This window comes from Cygnus atratus, chromosome 1 (assembly GCF_013377495.2).
Source record: "Cygnus atratus isolate AKBS03 ecotype Queensland, Australia chromosome 1, CAtr_DNAZoo_HiC_assembly, whole genome shotgun sequence".
Classification (NCBI taxonomy): Eukaryota; Metazoa; Chordata; class Aves; order Anseriformes; family Anatidae; genus Cygnus; species Cygnus atratus.
This window is the reverse complement of record NC_066362.1, coordinates 176,869,037-176,891,223: the sequence shown is the minus strand read 5'-3', so window position 1 is coordinate 176,891,223 and position 22,187 is coordinate 176,869,037. Positions and strand designations below refer to the sequence as shown.

Sequence of the window (22,187 nt, the reverse complement as noted above, 5' to 3'; positions counted from 1 at the left end):
GCAATGCAAAACTTTTGAAAAAATTCTGGTGAAGTAGGCAATATCAGAGATGCCTTAAGGAGTTGGAGGAAACAAATGATTTTGGTGAGAAAGGAAAAGGTCAAAAAAATCAAAACAGACAGTATAGATGGTATTACAGGCAAAGGAAAGTCTCTCATATGCTTTGTTGCTCCACGTGTTTACAACAACTTAGACTTTTTTGCTTGTGTAGACCAAGATATACTCTAGCTTCACTGACTGTTCTATGCAACTCTTCCTGTCCAGGTTTGCTTTCTCTCCAAAACCTGGTCAGTTCCATTTTCTAATCATGGCTGTGTTTTAGGCCTAAAAGATGTCAATAATACGTACAGGAGATTTTGTCTGCTGGGTCTAACAGTCAGTTGTGAATACTGTATTGGACTTCAAAGTCCTGTAACGTTAATCGTGAGTATACAGATCTAAGTGATAGTGGTAAAAATCTGTCATCTGAAAGAAGACTGTGAATGGGACAATGTGTTTAGCAAGATTTTTGTATTATTTTTTTTCCAGGTCTATCACTGTCCAAAACCAAACAATGTGATTGATGATGGAAGTTAATATACATTCCGTTTTTTTGACTTTACCTGGGTCATTATCTTGTTGGAGTTCAAAATGTTGACAGCTGGGAATGTGGTGCTGGCAATATCTTGTTCATTCACAAAACCCGTCTGAAACGCTTTCTTCTTTCTCTTAATGTTCGTGCTGTTGTTCAGTGCCTCCTCAGTGGTACTTATTTGATTTACAGCAAGGCCTTATGAATGGTTGCTGTGCCATCACAACTGAGAAGACAGTGAATGGAAACAGGGACTTTTAAAGCCAGTTGTCCGTGGAGTCATGCCTGAGTTATTTAAAATTATTCTAACATTTAAGAGAGGAAAGGTTGGTGGCAAAAAAATGTGTCTTTTATTAGACCCACTGATATAGCTGGAAGAAAGGGATGAGCTGTCATGCAGATAACCTTCAGGGTGTACTTGGTCTTTGGTAGGCTTTCACAGTTTTCTCATGAGTAAATGTCGGTAAATAGCTTCTGAGTTTTAATATTTGGCAGTTGTTCAAAATTTATGTTTTCCTGTTTAGCAGCTATTACAATCAAGGTACGTGTCAATGTGTTTTGCAAGTCCTGCCTGTGTTAGTCCAGAAGGCTGAAGCTGAACCTGCTTGGCAAACTCAGGGACTTCCCGAATAGCTGCGTGGGAGATGCCATAGTGAATTTTGAAGGCTCTGTTGTCTAATTTGTTATCTTTTCAGTAAATAGGAACTTTTCAAAACAGCTCAGAGCAGAAGAACTAGGATTCCGGACTCGAGGAGCGCAGACTTTCGCTTACTTGAGAGATTGGTAGGCAGAATCCCTCGGATAACAACCAGGTGCCTGGGAGAGGTGGGCCTTTTTTAAAGAAACCTTAATGACAGCTCAGGAGCAAATGATCCTGCAGTGCAGGAGGATCTGGTATTTCAGCAACAAACGCTTGGCCAAGGAGGGAACCTCTCAATGAACTAAAGCACAAAGAAGGAGCGTACAAAAATGCAGTAAAGAATAAGGACAGGCAACAGAAGAGGACTGTAAAGAAGTACCGTTTAGTATGTACAGACAAAATCCCTCCTGTCTGACAGGCTGCGGATCTTGAGTCCAGAAAGACCTAGATAAACTTGAGGATTGGATCAAGAGAAACCTGAAAAAGTCTAAGAAGAAGCGTGAAGTCCTGCCACTGGTCTTAAGTAGCAGCTTTGCTGAAAAGGACGTGGGGTTGCAGTGGGCGTGTGGTTGAATACGAGCTGATGCTGCACTCTCATAGAGAATAAAGCAAACTACAGATTGCCCATGCTCCTCCTGACGTAGCCCAGTGCAAGGGAGAGTCCATCTCCTGAAGGCACACCTGGAATTACATATCCAGTCGTGGGTTCCCTAATTCTAGGCAAATTTTGAGAAGTTAATGAAGTCTGCTGGAGGATTATTTTAGGAAATTGTTAGGGGCTTGGAGCACCTGCTGGTGAGGAGAAGCTGAGCGGGCTGGGTTTGTTAGTCTTGCAACAGTGGTGCAGCAGGGCTGGAGGTTAGCTGGAAGGGTTGTGGACTGACCATCCTTGAAGGGTTCTGAGACTCCATCAGACAGAGCCAAAGTGGGTCTGACCCAGTCTGGTCGCAAGCTGATGTTGAGCAGGAAGCTGGAGAAGATGACCTTAAGAGTCCCTTTCAACCAGCATTTATAAGATTTTTTGGTAACTGATGAAATGGGGAGTTTAGCATTTCTTTGACACGGTAAGCATACTGCTAGGACATATTCTGAAATGCGCATATCAAGTGTTCGTGAGATCCTCGTTGCATTAAACATTTGTAAAACTTTCATTTCACATCTTAAAAGTTTTGCAGCTGAGCATTGTCAGTGTCCCTATGTTTAGATTATGCTGTTGGCCCAAATGAGAAATAGCTCTAGGCTAAGAAATGATTGTAAGCTTCTGTCAGGGCTAGATGTCAGAGAAGTTTCCACGTTCACGTTGTTGATCCTCAAAAAATACACAGAAACGGAGGAAAAGGATCACTTCCTAGAGTAAGCACAAAGATTTTGTTTTAGTGACACTGTGGACTTAACTCAGTAAAGAGGACCATTAGTCTAAAGTAGGTAATTGAAAAATCAAAAAGTTAGAAAATTAGGAAGTCTTACAAGAATGTTGGGTAAAAATTGGGTAATGTTCAAATGTTACATTTGAAGTCATTATTTTGTTTTCTTAGAAATAAAGGAGAAACCATTTATTTTGTTCAGAAAAAAAGGCAACTTAAATAAGATTTTTTTTTTTTTTTTTTGCTTAAGTTGGAGATAGGCTTTGTTGTGTAGACTCCCAGTTATTTCAGTGCTGGCAGCCTGCGGTGTCACAGCGGCAGCAGGTAAGCTCTACCTCATCTGTATGTGATGAGTGCAGGTGCAAACCTTGTGAGTGCAGGGAATGTGTTTCTGTCTGTGACACCGATGTGTTTCGGAGGCTGCCTGTACCCACAGAAGATGCAGGATTAGTTTTGATGTTACCCGGTGACTGGGTACGATGTTTGCAGCCGTGAAGATGCCCAGCAAGAGTCAGTATGAAATGAGAGAAATAAGTTGTGTAGACATGGCTTCTTTTCTTCCTGAAGAAAGTGTTCAGAAAGGTTGAGGAAAAATATGATTTGAAAGCGCTTCTGTTTCTTAAAAGAAAGTTGGCTCCTCAAGGGTGAGGGCAGACACCCTTTTCAGTGCTCTTATGCACATGTGCTGGAAAAATACCAGCTGAAAACATCTGTTGTTTTTTTTTCTTTCCTTCACATTATAGTGAAATCAAGACCTGAAAATATACAGTTGAATATAATTTAGAGATTGAACCTTTTTGTAACAAGTGTGATCTAATCACACAGAAATTAATGTTAGCGAGCCTTAGCACCTTCCCAGTTTTAATATGCTTTTGCTGGCTCCGTGCAGGTGGATGGTCACATAAAAACATCTGTGGTGGGTGAGAGGAGAGGTCCATCAAGTCCTCCTGTTGTGTACCGGAGCGGTCGGTGGGAGATGCCGGGGGAGGAGCCCAGGGTGTCCGCGCAGCGATGCTCTGCCAAAGGGCTCGGCCAGCCTCCGGCGGCTGCCTCTGTGCCATGGGGGCTTGGAGCAAGAGGTGGTGCCTTCCCATTCAGTGAACTGAGGGGAAGAAATAGGCCTGCTCACCTGAACAGCACTTGTTTTTTAATGGGGAAAAAGCAGGTGTGTGTATTCATATTGTTACCTACCTAAAGCACAGCTCTGAAGAAGAGAGTGCGTTGTGGTGGCTGGCTAGCTGCATATAGACGTTAATCCTTATTTCATGCAGACCTATCCTATCATGTAGTAGAAAGAGGTCCCTGCATGCTTTGAGGCTGTTTTCATATCTCTGTGATTCAGAGAGTCTCCTCAAGGTCCCGTTACTGGGTCGTTGTATGTATGTGCCCCCAATTGCTGAGCCATATTGCTCTTAAACTCCCTGCTGTGTCTTTATGTTGACCACCCCCTGTACGGGATGTCCCACTTACCTTTAAATTCCGGTTTATTTGTCTTTGCTGTCTTTTAACAGGCATAGCTCTCTGTACATCAGGCACTGCTTGTATCCCACTGTTTTCCCCAAAGATCGTGATAACCAAGATTACTATTTTCTGCGTGGGAGATGAGAAACCAGGGCACATCGTCACCTCTTCACCTCTACAGCTTTTGTCCACAACAGTGCAGCAGGAGCTTGTGGGCTGGGCTGAAGTATTTATAGCGTGTTCCATAATTTGCAGCAGAGACAAATCACTTGGGATACATGTTCCCAAATTGTGAATTTTGCTGATTTTAACACCACAGTTCTACCAGGCAGGCTGTTGTCTGTTCCTTGCCAGCTGGTGAAACATTGGGAAGAGCCTATCTGGGGTGATATCTCTGCTCAAAGAATTTGGAAACGCGGTGGAAATGGAATAACCAAACGTGAGATTTAAAAATAGGTACAGGAGAAACAAATGAGACGAGAAAATCTATCCCAGGTGGAAGCGTGTGATAAGATTAGTGGGCTAATCCCCCCTGTGCTCATTTAGGTAAGACGAGAGACTATGCTGTCTTGGTTCATTATTGCTTCAAGTTCTCATAAACACTGTTAGTATTTTTGCTTTGTGGACAGATGCAAGTTTGAGGCAACATTTGTCTCCAGCCAGCAGCAAAACTGTCAGAAGCCAAATGCACTTTGTGTTAGGGATTTGGTGTGCTTAGCTCTTTCCACCTCTTTCCTGTAGTTCCCTCCCACCCCAATTTTCAGTAAAATATGTAGGGTCCATTGATGGCTGGAATACTTGTTGAATTTTTGGAACCGATAAGATGTGTTGGCCAGGGATTAGCATCTTATGGTCTGACATAAATAAAACCAGAAGAGATGCATTCTCCATTTTTTACCTAGACCTAATTAAAGTCGTTTGTTTTCTTTAGAGTAGAGGAAAGCAACTAAGGCTTTTCAGTACTGTGCCAATAAAATAGGTGATTAAAACTCTCTTGTGTAGGTGATATCATCATTGCAGTGTATTAAAGGAGTCTGACACCTTGTTGTTTTGGCATCTGGCATCTTGTCCCGCCTGTGTTTTGCAAGGCTGCATGAAAGAGTATTTACAGTTGGAGCTGAGGTGATTCAAGCTAGAAGCTAATTAGTCATATACTCTTGTCTCCTTGCATGTTGGCTGGGGAATGGTGAGAAAATAAACTGGCACTAACTTCCTGAGGATATCTCAGGCAACCTGCTCTTTTTAGAATGTTAAAATTCTTCCGAGCTGAGCTAATGAGAGAGGTGTCAATTTTTGCAGGAAGCAGTGGGCCTCTAGGATGCTTTCCTCAACTTGGAGGCATTTTGGTAAATCCTGTAGCTGTTTTCCAGCGCGAAGGAATGGATGGAGCTGCAGCAGAAGAAAGGGAATGGGAGACAATGCCTGTGCTGTAAAATAGTATTTATTGGTTTAAAACTTAGAGAAGTGGGCAAAACCCTGGGAGTGTCAAAGCCTGCAGTGTTTCTTACTCCCTGTGGTGGACGTGTTTTTTGTCTGGCAGCTCTTTAAGTTAAATTTAATTTAATTTAAAATATGTAACAGTTCACAGTACCTGCTCTAGGCAGGGAGAGGGGGCACTGCTTGGTGCCACTTGGATTTAGGACCAGGGATGGACCGACCCCTGGCTGCCATTTATATGGCAGCATTGCTATTGTGTCCCACTTTCTGGAAAGCCATTTGAGCACTGTATCATTGCATAAAGTGCGGGAACAACCACCAGCTGGCCATCTTCTGTCAATATTTTATAGAAAAAAAATTGGTGGGCTAAGTATTTGCGCTTGGGGGGCTACATAAAAGCCCAGTTGCAGGCATATATGTCTGGCTGTGAATCCCAGTCTCAGGGGCATTGTTGAGCACTTAAATTTGGGAGTAAATCATTTGCAGTGCTTTCTTCATTGCTTCCTGTTTGTTGCTGTAGGTGATTCCTTGCTGGCTGTATGAACCTAGTCCTGCATGCGTAGCGTTTCCTATGGGGGGTATGGATAGCATCAGAGTCTGAATTCTCAGTCCTGTGAGATCTGCAGTTACACCTGTGTATGCCAGTAAAGAAGTGCCTTAGAGTGCACAAGTATAGTCACTGGTGATTGAAAGGAGAGCAGCCGTATGCATGGCAGCAGTTTTGGTTGCCTCTGTCAGTTTGGACAAGCTTCTTCTTCAGCATCTCCCTCTCTGTTTCCAGCATTAGCCTTCTGAACTCATTGACACCTTAGGCAGTGCTGGACGCAGGCAACTGTAAGCTGCGTCCTCTTGGATGCTGCCGGACAAAATTACAAAAGGATTTGTGGAGTTGGATCTTGTTCACGGGCTACGTCTTTCCTACGTCTCATTTCTCAGAAAAACACAAGCATAAACAGTTCTAAAACTTGGCCTCAGTTCATGGAAAGGTGGTGTAATCAGAGTGCTGTGGCAAAACTGCACCCAGAGCACAGTCACTGTAATCCCCTCCATCCTCACGAGCACACTACAGTGCCTGTTAGGCAGTGAAGGTGGTGCTATCTCCAGTAACAGGAATGGCAAAAACATCATTTTTCTGGAGACATCTTAGCTTTGTGGTCTTAATACTTCGGAACTTGTTTGCATGGCCCAGATGGTCTTGAAAAAAAAAAAAAAGAAAACTTTGAGCTTGTTACCACTCTGCAGCTCCTTTTCTTGGCCTCGTGGGTTTTGGCTGTAGTGATGTTTTTCTGTGTGACCACTGCTTTCTTGGTGCTCGCCCATTTCCTGGCTGCAAACTAGATTTCAGTTCTGATTTCCATGAGAAAGTACACAGGGCATGCCTTGCAATTTAATTCAAGCCTGCCAGTGCAGAAAGACAGATAAGACAGGCAGGTCCTAGTAAGTGGCCGGTAAACAAAATGGCAGGTGCTTAGTGTTAGTGAAATCCAGAGCAAGAAATGCTCAAGACCTCTCAAACCTTGAAAAGGTGCCAAATTCTACTGCTGCGTAGTCAGAGAGTGCAGGAAGGACCCATTGGTATGAATATATCATTTTGTACCTCCAAGAGACACCGTTTCAGGCTGCCTGAATACTCAAGAAAATTATCATCCCTAAAAGTGTTTCTCACTGCTATTTCTGCAGCCAGGCAAGGATTTCATTTAAAGAAGTCAGCAATGGTATCTGGAAGAGGGTTCTATGGCGAGTTTGAACTTCCATAGCTCCCAACACAGTAAGTTATGGTTATAACAATGGAAGGGAAAAGTTAAGGAACATTAATTGAATGTAAATATTACCAGTACCTGATCTACCAAAAAGCAGCAGAGCCTCATTAGTTCTCAAACACTTCAGATGCTGCTCTGTGGACACATAGTCAGCCTTACAATAGCAGGTTTATGATGTAAACTTAATATAAACATATTTTACACTTTGCGAGTTTCTAGGAACTGAAATACTTTTCTTCTCTCTCTTTTTTTTTTTTTTAGGTGATGCTGTCACTATTGGAGATGTATCCTTTAAACTCAAAACACCGAAGAACCCAGAACTTGTTCCACAGAACTACAGTAAGAATCTGTTTTTCATGTGAATTGGTATCGAGGCTTTGTTGTAACAACTTTTACATCCTCTAACCACTCCACTGACTTTACTGAAATTATCTAAGAAATGTGTTTTGAAAAAGCATGCACGTTGGGGAAGGCTATCTTTACTGAGTTCTTAACCATACCTCTGCTTCAGCAGGCTGTATAGGAATCCCTTACCTTTGACTGTAAGTTGTCACGTTAGTCAGTGGGATGGTAAAAGGACTCATGTATGCTTACATATTTTCTCATCCATCATTTACTTCTAAAAATACTACAGTAATCTCAAATTGATCATAAAACTGTGGCAGTTTAAGATTATTATTCAGTTGCAACATGATTATATTTTTTAGGAGTTTTCTGCTATATGAGATGTGTATGAGATTTTTCTACTGTGATATTTAGTATTTCCAGATTTTCATATTATTGTTGTATGCAAATGTACAGATCTTCAAAATCCGTCAAGTTAATGAGAAGTCAGTTAAAAGTACAATCACACAGTAAAAAAGTACAATCAAATACTTAACCAAAGTCACTGCTAACTATGCAAATTAGCAATGTGCCTATGTATACTTAAAATTGATTCACATTATGTTTTGGTACCTTATTAAAAAATACCAACTGTTCATAGCCACCTGTATTTCCTCCGCTTTGTTTGTTGAGACTACATGCTTCTGAGCTTTTCCTTTTTGTACCGTGGATCAGTGAATGAGTCAGGCTTTGGTTGTGGCATTTCCTAGCGCAGTACGGGCCAACTCTTAACTGTGGATCCAAAATGGTCGTTTACTATTTCACATATGGGGTGCTGGATGTCTAAAATAAAATCAAACAACAAATAAACAAACAAAAGCCACTGATTATTCCACCCAGATAAATTTTCAGATCAAACCCAAGCACACATACTGTTCTAAACGGGTACATAGGTCTTACACTATGCTTAGAGATGGCCACATGCTGAGAAATCCCAGTCCCTGTTCTTACTGGGCCTGCAAGATGGCATCTGAGTGTAGTTGTTCACTTCAAGTGAATTTGCTTTCCAACATGTCTAAATTCATTCTATGACATTTTGAGGAGGACACCAAGAAAATTGCAGGGTGATTTTTTGTGTGTGCGTGTGTTTTGTATTTTGGATGGGAAGGTGGGTAGTTCTTTTTGTTGTGTTTTGGGGCAGTACAGGTGTGCAGTGAGTGCTCCTGGCACAGGGAGAGAAGAGGCAGGAGCTGCTACCTGGAGATTTATACTGTTGCATTCTTAGGCAATAGTGCCAAAGTTCATCAGACATTCCTTGTTTTGTAACAACCATGGGTTAGTAGGCCTGTGTTACTATCGCCGTGTTTCAGCTAGTTCCTTAACTCTCCTCTTTGCGAAATGCAGTCCTTCCTTCTGAAGCGTAGAATCTTTCTGCAACTTCTTTGCATTTAGGATAAACTTCAGATGCATAAATAATAAACATGTATTGACCTGTTTGTCTTTTGAGAAGTGTAGCAGGAACAGCGAAAGGGAGATTTCATTTGTGTTCAGTCAGTGACTAGTTTGAGGCCTGCCAGACAGCTCTGCACCTGACTCAGGAACTTCTTCCCACCAATTCCCACAGGCACAAGGCCGTGACACCTTCCTGCCAGGTGATGTAAGGTACCAGAGATGTCCTATGGCATGTGTCACTCCTTGCTTTTACAGGGTTTCTGTTTTAGACTGTACTAATACTTCCCGTACCTTGTGAGCTCCACGGGAAGGTGACCAAACAGTGAGAAGTGCTGCTCTGTGTTATTACTTTTCATAGCTTCTTAAGCAATAAACTGTAGGAATTTTTTTTAATCACTATTTCCTATGCTTTTTTTATCATCCTGATCATGAACTAAGTACATCGGTTGTCTAGATGAATGAGTACTGTGATCCATTTTACTTATTTACATTTCTTTTGTGTCGTTTTGCTTTCTGATTTTCAGTGCTGTACCGAACGTGTTAATTTTAACAATGCCTCTGCCTTCCACTTTTCCATACCTTGGCAGTCCTTATTACACGCTTTGGTAAATCTATGCTTCCCTGGAACTTAAATGTTAGCTCTGTGTGGCAACAACAGCATCTCTTTCAGTTCTTTGGACTGGAAAAGCAAGAGAGTGTGAAAACGTGGTAGAACCAAATAATAAGATTTTTTTAGTTAGTGATTATAAGAAGGAAAAAGTGATTGAGAACTAACTAAAATGGAACTGTACAGAGTTATGGGATTTTAGCTAAAATCTGTTTCTACAACTAAAAGTGAAATTCTTTAGCATATTTGCTAAATGTATTATTAGTTGCTTCTCTTGTATAGTAATCATAACTGCAAGGAGCCTATGTCATGCTTGAGATATTGTTGTTCATCAGTATTCACGTACGTAATAGTATGATTATTTAAGGTACACAATTTTGCTTATAAATCTAAATATTAAAGTAGCTAAATGAAATCAAATCAAATCATTTTCTAATACTTGAGTACATTTTTTAATGCAGTTTCTATTTAGGAAATTTTTATACCACAATTCTTAAGTTTTATGTTTATTTACCGTGGAACAAAGTTTTATTCCCTTAGTGAAATTAAGTTATGTTGGCTCCATGTAAATTATATCTTCTTTGTGAGGCATTTACAGAGTATAAGCATTACTTACAGAGCACGTTTTTTAGGTGAGTCTTTGTTTTGCCGTGTGAAAGATTGTGCTGTAGATTCAGGATGTCTCGGTGTAAAACAAATGAACATAATATAATTGCATATTTGTGCTCATTTGTAAACTAAAATGTCCAATCTTTTAAAGTGTTTTTATAGTAACTAATACTGAATTAAAAATGATCAAGATACTTACCTCAATTCCTTTATACTAAGACTAGGTATAGTTTGGCCATCCAGGTTAAGTGGGAAATTCCCCTGAAAATGTCTGGAGTCACTTAGCCCTTGTAATGTTTGCAATGGAGTAAGAACTAAGAGAAGGGAACTGAGGCAGTTAGAGTTCATTTACTGGTACTGCAAATAACACTCCTATCTAGCTCGTCATATGTGTAGGGTAAGCTTCTGCTCTTGTTATTCTGCCAGATAACAACTATGGTAAAATTCAGTAATGTTGAAAGTACATATCTATAATTTACAGAGAATTTTAGGGATGTTATAACTTATTCTATACTCAGCATTATTATTCTAAGCTTAAAAACAGCCTTAAGAATCTGTAAAAATAAAATAAAATGGTAACACAATAAGGAATGTAAGTGTATTAAGTACCTACAAAACTCTGGCTTTGTCATTTTGTCACATAATTGATACCAAAATACTGTATTCTTTGTCTTACCAAATTAAACTGATTTTTTAAGTCCTTTTTTGAACTTTGTTAGATTTTGTAGAAATGTATAGGATATGTGCTGCTGGCTACCTTCCATTTTCATGTCCTTGATTTTTAGGTTTATGTTACGCACATACAGCCTCAATATGAAGTACTCCATTTTGTACATTAATATAAAACATTAATTTGTTTTGCTATTGTCGGCCAATGTCTTTTTCTTGGAAGATAATAATTAAAGGTACATAAAATCTAAATTGTTCTTATTTCTTTTTATAAGTGACAAGTAAAAATGAGTCATACACAAGGGAATTTTGTTAATGGGGCTTCTGTTGTAACTATGTCTGACATTCTAGAAAGCGGGCACTTTTGCTCTGCTTGTTCTTTTATCAGTAAAAATAAAACCTACATTTTTTAAATCTCACCGTGCCTGAAAAGCATGATAATTTCTTTAATTATACTTTGGAGAAACTTTGTATGGCTTTCCATGGTGGTTTAGATCTAAAATCGAATTATGAGAATACAAATTATTATTTATTTTTTTCAAATGCTGAGTTCATCTCGGTGCACTGCTTTTGTTAATGGTTTCTGGAAATTTTTATGAAAATGATAATGTACCTGATATTTCGTGTTTATTAATCTTGACAAAAAAATTCCTAGCATAGCTCTTCCAGTACACTTTGTTCAATGACAGTGAATCCTCGTTAGGGCAGGAAATGTGGCATTCAGTTGCAATGCCACATGGGCTCTGCTCTCTGAAGGTGCAAATGTATTTGGGAATTTGGCTATATTCCTGTTGCAGGTAACTGTGTTGAATTGTGGAAGGTTAGTTTCAAACAAATTGTGGTTTTATGCCATATGTTATGCATCTGAGCACCCTCCCCTCAAAAGTGAAATGCATGTATACTGTCGGGGGTTCAGTGCATCACACTCAAGTGATAAATCTTGGTAGTTTAGTCAGTTGAGATATATGGGAGGCTTGTTAACATGAGGAATTTAAACAGAAGGTTTGTGCATATAGTAATGAAATACAAGAAGAAAAGAGTACTAAATGGAATTACATGGTTTAAGGGGAATTGTTTTAATGTTGAGGAAATCAGGGCTATTTCTGTGTAGTAGGATCAGTGGTGTTAGCAACTTCTTTTTTTTTTTTTTTATGCTTCATCTGAAAGCTCAGTATTGCCTTAACAGTAAGATGCCTCCGTGTCCTTGTCCCAGAACGGTATGCACCGTTCGCAGAAGCAGAGAACAAGTGTGTGTGTTCAGTTCTTGCTCGAAGGAGCCTCAGCTTTGTGCTGGAATGTGCCTTTCTCCTTTCTGTTTAGTTTAAATCTGGGAGTTGCTGAATGCAACACATTACCGAGACAGGTTGGATTGCAGGATGACTGTAATTTCATGTTAACAAAGATTTTTGTCATTACTTTTCTTCTTTCCTAGCATAAGGAAAGATGTCTCTTGTCAGAGACAGTGATTATTTCAGCATTTAGTTTTCTTGTAGGCTTGCAACTGATATGCTACTTGCCTGTTAGCACCTAACCAAGAATCTTAAGGTAGTGCTTTATTGTCAGTAAAGCTCTGAGTGTTTTACATCATTATCCTTATTTCGTGTATACCAAGAGTGAGGCAGAGGGAGATGCATGGGCATAGAAACCTTCAGCAAGAGTCTGGGTGCAGCTCAGGACGTTGTCCAGACTGTCCCTGTGCCTCAGAGCAGGGTCAGCTGCATCCGAACCATTCCTGGTAGTTATTTACCCTCTGTATTCTTACAGTGTGCTATCGATGTAGATTCCAGAACCAACCAAGCAATCTGCACAATTTGCTCCAATAATTAATGATTCTTTTTTTTTGGGGGGGGGGAGTTTTGATACCACATTTAGACCTTTTTGGACACGCTTCTAATTCATTGGGGTTCCCTCTATCTACCTTAACCATGATGTACAGATTACTTTTTCTCTTCATTGTGATTGCATCTTGCATATTGGAAAACAATTGTTAAGATTTTCATTCATTTCTTTTCTAGGCTGAATTCCAGTAGCTTTACCTTCCCCTTGTCTTCTAAAATTTCTAGACATTCTTCTAGGTCTTTTCTAGAATGACTTGAATGTATCCGTGCTGGTTTGAGCTCCTGCGCTTAAAAGCAGACAATATGTCCCTCGAGCTGGACACTGAGCTACAGATAACTGCTCTGGCTGTGTATTTTCCGACGAATTGTACATCCAGCTAAGAACAGTTTCGTTTATAGAACCACAGAACCATTAAGGTTGGAAAAGACCTCCAAGATCATCTGGTCCAACCATCCCCCTACCACCAGTGTCACCCACGAAACCATGTCCCTAAGCTCCACGTCCAACCTTTCCTTGAACACCCCCAGGGACGGCGACTCCACCACCTCCCTGGGCAACCCGTTTCAATGCCTGACTGCTCTTTCAGAGAAGAAATGTCTCCTCATTTCCAACCTGAATCTCCCCAGCGCAACTTGAGGCCATTCCCTCTAGTCCTATCACTGGTTACCTGTGAGAAGAGGCCGACCCCCAACTCCCCACACCTTCCTTTCAGGTAGTGCATATTTGTATGTCACTAAGAGAAACTTAGTCTTCTGAATCCCACTCAGTGTTCTTTCTAGAAAGATGTTTGATTTTACATGATTCCTTTATACTCCCTTTTCATTTGTACTCAAATGGAGAGAATGACCTGCCTATATAGATCTTACACATTCCTGTGAAGCAGTTGGCTCAGAGGAATTAATGATAAGTAGGTTTACAGTGTTATCCAGGGAGGTAACTTCCCCCTTTCTAAACCCCTGAAAAGACTCCCAGCTTGTTTCTCTACCACCGCAAGAACAAAAATTGTTGGAATGAAGGCCGTTTCCATGAAAAGTTTACAAGGAAAAATAGTATTCCAATGAAAACTGACTGTGATGCAACCGCATTGTGAGACTTTGAAAACTCCTTGGGTTTAGCACATCAGCATAAAATTGGAAGAGCAGCAGTGTTTTCCTTGTAAAGTGCTAAATGAAAGCAGCTGAAAGCAGGCCACACATGAGTGCCTTTCTCTTCAGCTCAGCCACCCTGGCTTCTTAAGTGTGCTGGGCAATGCACACTCTTCCTTCATGTTCCCCCTGACATGAAAAAGTTGTGAAATGCATCTTTGGAGAGCTCTTTTTTTTTTTTTTCTGACTATTTACCCTCTTAAAAATATGTTTATGTTTTTAGACAAAGACCTCCCTCCTTGTCCCCTGCTTCTTCAAACGTATTTTAGAGTAGCCACCCCCCTACACTGCATGTGCTGCAAATGGCTGTGTAAACTGAAGGAGCCCCTCAGGAACCAGGAGAGAGGGAGATCTTTTTCCTCTCATGAACTTTTGCATCTCCTGAAAAAGAAGAACCATTCTCGAACTCTGAACGTGTGCTATAGCAAAGGTTTGGGTATGCAGTGTTCTTTTTTTATTCTATTCAAATGACATACACTGGTGTCTTCTAAGTGCCTGTTGGCTATTTTGTGATTCACCAAACCGGAGTCATCCAGGGACATGGGCTCTAACGTATTTTGTATCACATCTGGAATAGATATTCTTGGGAATTGGTTTATTTATGTCTGCATCTGAGCAGTGGGAAGAGGTAGGTGTTTCCGTCATCTATGGGATTTCTTCTGTAGGTGGGACACAACGACTTGCCAGCAGATACTGTCTGCTATCTCCAGCAAATCTTATGGCTTCAGCGAGTGTAGCATATGCCAAGAATTCAAGTATGAGTGAACTGGAAAATTTCTGAGGCTAGCATAGCCATTTCAGTCTTGGTTTTAGCAAAACCTGATTTGTGGATCAAACAACAACAGCAGCTGCTGCATTTCCTGCAAAATCTATCTAAAACATTTTCTTTATTTGGGGGTTTCTCAGTTCCTCTATAACTGCTCACTTTACAAAATATTTGTGCAGATTCTGCTAGGTGTTGTTCTTCTTACCACACGTGAAGCAGTGGTATAATGCCATTTCTTTCTCCGGCCATCCTCAGTGCACAGGAATAGCAAATCGTAGCACTGACTACTCTTCTGCATGTGCCAGATGGTGTCTTTGAGAATACGCTGTAGAGGCTTCCTACGCACCACCCTGCAGATTAAGAGTATAGGGCCAGCTACTCAGCTAGTGCAAATCAGCAGAGTGCCACTAAACAGCTTGTGCAAACCCAGTTTGCATTAGATGTTATCTGACTCATGGGATAATTAATAAAAACTGCTGTAATATACATGCTGATGCTTTTTTCAGCTAATTTGCCTTGTCTTCGAAATGTCATAGGAAATGATTATGTGCCTCTTGCAGTAAAGTTAACATAGAGTACTTGATCAGAAAGGGTTTTTTTCAAGTTGTATTAGACATAAAAGCTTTGCAATGGAGATACCACAGTAAAAGTAGTCTAAATATACGGAAATAACATACAAGGTACCGCACGTGTACATCTGATGTTTCTTTTGAAAAGTGTTTTGAAAAGCTTTGGAAATAGTTTATACAGTATAGACTGTGTGCGCAAAGGAAATTTTATATTTTCCTGATTTTAGAAGGAAATAACTGGAAAACTGAAATAGGGTTAATACATTGGAGAGATGTACAGATATTGCACGTTAGAGTAGAAGGAACTGAAAAGTGGAAGCTGCTGTCATGGAAGATCACTTTAGGAAATGCTTTCTTTGAATTCTTGGCATTATTCCTAGCAGATTTCCTTTGAGTGAGTTTGCAAATGGGCAGTGTACTGAGGGTGTGAAACGTATTAAAAACGTATTATAATTGATCCATCTGTGACCTGTACGTGTGAAGAATGATTTGAATGAAGAAGCAATGAAGCTACTTTCTAGTAACTTTATCAGTGAGGCATTCTGTGTTTTGTGACTTTTTCCCCAAAAGCAAGGTTAGGAAATCAGGATTGATTTTTTTTAAAGTGGCATTTTGCATGTTTATATTTCAGAGCACATTTGTACTGTTTAAATATAACCAAGAGAACATAAGTGCACTGAAATACATTAATGTTTGGGGGGGGCGGGTCATGTTCCTAAGACTTAGATTTTGAGTGCTGTGTGCTTATGTTCTCTTTTACACGACAGTTTGTCTTGCAGATGCTGCTGAACGTTCTTAAATCCTGTTTCTATTTATGGTGCCGCTTTTAAGCTTGACCTGAGTTTTTTCTTGAGGCCATCCTAAAAATAAAAAAGATAGCTACACATATTAACGTGAAATACACCAGAGGCGTTTGTTGTCATGCTCTGTCAATGCTTTCAATGCATGACTTTTGACATGAAAGAATTCAGTGTTTCAGCAAGATTTGCAAGCTTATTTGTCCAATTTAGGTAATGTAACATTTTTTTTTTTTAACAGCTGTTACAAAAATGCCCTAGAGGCACGCACAGTGTATTCATACAACAGGTAGAAGTAATAATGAATGTGCCTTCTCAGTGAGATCTGATTGCAATTTTAATGGTACCTTTAATAAAACACTTAACTTGTGTGGTGCTTTTCAAATTACCATACTTCTAAAGCAGCAAAATTTGGGCAGAGCAGTTCTAGTGTGCTGCATTAGCCTTTATTTCGTGAGAAATATATGTAATAAGAACTTTGTTAATTTTCTGAGAATCTAACAAAGGAACGTGTTGTTCTCTGTGAGGCACCAATTTGCATTTGGCCTGTGGTGCATGTGATGTGCATAGCTCTGGGAAAAAACAGTGTTGCAGCAGAGAAGGAGAAAATACTCTTACATTCATACAACTTTAACACACCAACGTAGGAGAGAACAATATATTCAATAATCCTGCGCATGCTAATGACAGCTGTTTAAAAACAAAACAACCTGAGATGTTTGTTTACAATTAATCTGATAATCCTAACACATAGATTGCTTGTTTATGTATGTGTTATTTCTGTTCATAGTGGTGGTAAGGATATGGTAGATTTCATTGGAAGTGGGAGAAGATTTCTGATGGTTTTCCTGAGTGACAGATCGTCTTCACTTAAAATTTCTGATAAAATTTTCCTTAGTCATCCTTATGCTGAAGAATCTTACTTAAACCTCATAAAATCTTGTACTGTTTCTGTGGTTTTATAAAAATTAATTTTGATTGTGATTCACAAAAACACAGAGGTGAATTGGAAGCCTTGTGAGTTGAAGGGCACTATTGCGTGCTGTCTTTTAACTTTGCCTTTCCCCTGCCTCAGGAAAGTTAATGTAGAACCAAAGCTTGTTTCTTAAAAATTTGGCTTCTAATTGCAACCAGCAGCCACATTGAAAAAAAGGTAAATAAACAACTATTAATTTGAAGATTTCATCTTCTCCTGCTTCTTTCTTACTGTACTTCAGATGCATCTACAGCATCCCAGGCACCACCCTCGAAGCCCTAGCTTCAAACCCTATCATTGCTCTTGTCAGATTGTTCTGAAAGCAACCATATACACACATGCATAAATAAACCTCCCTCCTGGCTTGCTTGTGTTCTTGCTCTCCTCCCGTGCTAGTTAGTGCTTTTTACTCATTTCTGAGACGTGTAATATAAGCAGGAGTACAGTTGTCTTTTAAGGAAGTAGCAAGTTAAATATATCCTGAAAATTAATCTATTCAGTGTGATGCAAGCATAGTGTTTACTTTTTTAAAGTTCACAGTTCACAGAAGCATTGGGTTATAGGTTGGATGAGTCTTTTACAAATCATTAATAGCTTATCTTTATTATATAAAACTGAAGCTGACAAGTCTTTGCATTGATGAGCTCAGTGTGAAATGAGGATCGACAACTTTTTTGTTTTACTTTTTTAAAGGAGGAAGTTGCGCAGAGAGAAAGGCAGTGGGTAAGATAGGTATATCAACTTTGATGTAAACTAAGTAGTAAATGTAAACTGATAAAACTGGTGTAAACTAATACAAACTGTGCCTGGAATCCCCTGCTCTTCAGTTATCTAGCTTTAGGGGGCACATATTTGTGTCTTTGTTTTGGTTTTGGAGATAAGAACAAAAAAAATGTATAAATGGCCAGGTATCTCTAACACGTTTGGAATTAAATATGTTCTTACCTTTATTTCTCTTTCAAAGTGACAGATTCTTTGGCCCAGTCTGTAATACAGCATTTAAGATGGATAATGCAGAAAGATCTTCTCGGCCAAGATGTCTTCCTTATTGGTCCTCCTGGGCCCCTCCGGCGATCTATTGCCATGCAGTATCTGGTATGTATGTTAGTTTAAATTCTTGGAGAGATAGTCATTAATGTCAGTTAGATACTCTTCTACTAGCCAAACTCTGGAACGTAGTCCTAGAAAGTCCTAACAGCAAACAGTTCTAGGAGGTAAATAACTCTTTCCATAAACATGCTTTCCAGAGTTCAGTTTGTTTTAGATGAATAGCAAGTACAGACATTTTAATACATGTTTTTCTGTCTAAACTCCAGGGGAAAAAAATAGTTGGAAAACTGTGTTACCATATGCTATCACAAATGGAGAAACAGTTTGTTCTAGGCATTATGTATGTTAGATTAAGATATCTGCCTGCTGTTACAGACAACAAATCGTTTTTGCTTCGTTGTATAAAAAAAGAAATGAAGGAAAAGATTTAGGAGAGGAGTGTTCTGAGTAATATTTGGGAACAGTTATCATGAGTGATTAGGAAGAGAAGACGTGTGTATGATCCGCTCATGGAATGTGGGAAGAGCTTGCCTACATCCATCTGCATGAACCATGGCAGCACCATGTGCAAGATTTCACATTTGAGTCATTGGTGCCCTTAAATGATCGGTAAGAGGAGCGGTTGTCTGTCCAAAAAGATGATGTGGGTAGGGCTTTTTCTGCCATAAGCTCTGTCCAGACTCTGGTTGGGCAGAAGGATCACAAATGGAGGTGTCCCCTTTTTTTTGTTTTCATATTACTCATAACAACAAAAAAAGAGTGTACCTACCTGCATCATAGAGGAATTGGTGGCTTTGTAACCTAGCAGGTACAGAAAAAATGAAAATTAAATAGTTCTGTTTTTTTCATATTTTTGCCTTTTTTTTTTTTTAACAACTATAATTAAAAGCTGCCTCTAAAGAGAGATCTGTTTCTTATACTTTTAGCTGAGTGGTAAGTGCTAAGGGTATTTCATCATGAATCTGTTTCCTAGCAGAATGCATGATATCCCAGATACAGAAGTAGCAGGAACATTGGGTATAAATGTGTGTTGTGTTCTGTTCGTTTGTTTTTGCTTTAAGGTAGAAAAACCTAAGTATAGCTCCTACTGAATCAAAATAATAATAAAAAAAAATAATCTGAAGATTCACCATTTTGAAACAGTCTATGATTTTACAGAAGTAAACTGCGTGTTGTGATACTAAAGGCAGAGGGGATGAGAACAATATAGTTCATCAGCGTATTGACAAAGTATGTGCAGGTAATAACCACAACCGTGTAACAGTACAAGTATTACTGAGCAGTAATAGAATTGAAGCTTTTGAGATTTATGGAAGTCTTCTGATTTCTATTCATGATTTGCAGATGCTGATAGTTTTTCAGCATCCAGAAAATTAGCTTAGACGACTTTATAGGTGTTCGGTTGAACAGCTATATAGCTGGTTATTATATTTTTAGAACAGGTTTGGGGAAAATAAATTTTATTGAGCAGAAATTCATGCCATTTTGTTTGAGGTAGAACACACTGTAAACATTTTAAAAATAAGAGATATTAGATTTTGTTCAGAGTTATTTCAGATCACTGTGCTGCTGCCTGGAGCTCTTTTGTGCAATTATACCATTAGGCCTATTGTTATAGCTCACTTACTGCGGTTATAGCTTTATTTTTGTAATAACCTCTGAATGTTGTCCATAGGAACTAACAAAGCGGGAGGTTGAATATATTGCGCTGTCAAGGGACACCACAGAAACAGACCTCAAACAGCGACGAGAGATCCGAGATGGTAGTGCTTTTTATCTCGATCAGGCAAGTTGCAGTTGCGCACCACCGAATTTTTGTTTACTAGTTTGAAGGAAATAACGGTTTAAATGATGAGAACTTATTACATGGTTTACAAAATGACTGATGTTTCTGATGTAGTTAGGAAGTCTCATATAATGCTCTTGATCTTTTTATTAGTGAAAATGTTATCTTTACCAAAATCCAAGATTACTCTCTCTTGTAGCAGTACCACAGGGCTGCACTCTTTTATTTAGGTTGAATTAGGGAGACTGTATTTTAGTGTGCTTCAGTAACAAGCACTGAGACCTGTTCTGTGCAAGCTAGGCTGTTGTTTCACAAGCTCTTCTCTTGGTATATCTCTTGCCTAACACCTGTAGCACATCAGATGTATTTCTAAAATAAATCTTTTGATCTAGTTTAATTGGAAAAGAGTCTAGTTCATGTATGTTAAGACTGCTCTGTGTTGTGAAACCCAAGCACAGTAAATAGAGACTTGATTCAGAAGCTCACTTCTGATCTAGACTGAAATAATGATTTAAATACTCCTGCTATCAGTATTTCCCCTACTCATCAGCTCATTTAGTACAACCACAGAGTGACTTAGGTTAGATAAGATTTCTGTTTGTCAAAGAGAAATGTCTTTTATTTCTGTCTCTTATCGATGTCATGTCTCCCTTTTGATTATGCAGGTAAAATATATACTTTGTTTAGAATGTCTGTTTTCCTAGATACTGAAAATTTGTATACGTTACGTGCCTAAATAGGTAGAGCGAGTCAGTTTCTCTCATGTAGTGTGAATTTAAATGTGTTATCTAAAGAAGTTTTCAGTTGTTAGTACTATAGAGGCTAATGATATCACCATCATATGAGTGATTTGTGGGTGGGAAGTAAGATGGGAGCAGAAGAGGAAAGAAAGCATAAAAGATTTATTTTCTGTTTAAGAAATATTTCCCCCTTTCTAAAAAGAAAAAAAAATCACAGATCTTTCTCAGCACCGTATTTTAATTTTTTTTGAAATCATGACAAAATGACTATGAATGATGGATGATCCTCAGATTGAAGGATAACAACTTTTTTTAGTTACTTGCAGGACTTCAAATTATTTCATGGTTATCTGGAAATAACGAGGGTTGCACAGTATGAGATAACTTAAAGTACTGTCCTGTGAATTAGGGCTGTAAATGACTTCTCATTTACCAGAGGATGAGTTCATTGTGCAAACTGGGGGGTTAACTCAGTAACTCATATGAGCTCCGTGACTAACTGCTGTTACAGACAGTCCTATCCTCATGCTTACTACAGGATTGTTCAAGTAAATTTTTCCTCAGTGTAAAAGCATTAGTTAACTTACATTTATACAAGCCACTGTTTTAGGGACTGTACAAACCTCAGCAAGATGTGAGATAATCTGTTAACTCTTTATTTGTGTGACGATTTTGATCCCAATGTAAATATGAAGCAGTTTGCTTCATTTTGTACAAGCTATTTTGAATGATCTCACTTAAGTAAGAACACTCTGTAAAGATTACCTTTCTAAGGTAAAGGTCTAATATTACCTATCTCCCTCTATCTGTTGGACATTTGTAGTTAAAAGGCTTTTACTAGAATCCAGCATGGCAGTATTTCAGACTAGGATTTTCTTTTAGCAAGATACCAAGTAAACCAGTAGGACTCATGTAAGAATCTTCAGTAGGAATCTTCAGCTCATAAGATACTCAGCACCCATAATAATCTATGTATCTTTAAGTTCGGAGGGAAAAATAAATCCTTGGTATTTAGATGAATACATTTTAAATACTAGAAACATGAAAGATGAACCTGACAGATAGTGATATTCTAGCTGAAGTTTTCTAGCCCTCCGTTTTAATTAAAGACACAAAGTATAGTATGTAGCTATATTTAGAACCATCATAGATTTAGTTATATCTTAGTAATAACAGGGAATAAAGTTTTACAGGTTACACAGAGGTTGAATTTTAGTTCATTTAATAATTTGAAGGTTTTCGGATGGCAATTACCGATTCAAAACATTACAGAAACTAGACACTACTCTTCCTTAAACCACAGACCATGAACGGTTTCAAGACAGAGAAAGCAAAAGCAGGTAGCTTTAAGAAAATACTCCTGAATGAGCTTGGATTGTTTCCATTGCCATAGATGAGCTAAAGAAAAGGTGAACTTTCACGAGAGACTGAAGATACAAGCTATGCTTTTCAGATTTATACACCAATTCCTTTCTTGTGGAATTGCATTCTTGCTGTTCATGACACCAAAGAGAAGACAGCAAAGCTTAAAAGTCGTCTTTTCCAGAACGTCCTCTGTGTGAATTCTGTGGGTCAAATAAACTTAGCTGTTAGTTGTCTGAGATAGATGAGCCTCTTTGCCTGCA

The 22,187-nt window shown here is 39.0% G+C and overlaps 1 protein-coding gene across 2 annotated transcripts in view; it reads left to right on the top strand.

Annotated features, from left to right (window-relative positions):
• Positions 1 to 22,187, top strand: part of VWA8 (von Willebrand factor A domain containing 8) — a 188,723-nt gene that overhangs the window by 2,388 nt on the left and 164,148 nt on the right. For both annotated transcript variants that reach the window (XM_035553444.2, XM_035553445.2), the window contains exons 2-4: positions 7,495 to 7,572; positions 17,951 to 18,081; positions 19,712 to 19,822. In XM_035553444.2, the coding sequence (XP_035409337.1) occupies positions 7,495 to 7,572; positions 17,951 to 18,081; positions 19,712 to 19,822 (320 nt within the window). The remainder of the gene's footprint in view (positions 1 to 7,494; positions 7,573 to 17,950; positions 18,082 to 19,711; positions 19,823 to 22,187) is intronic.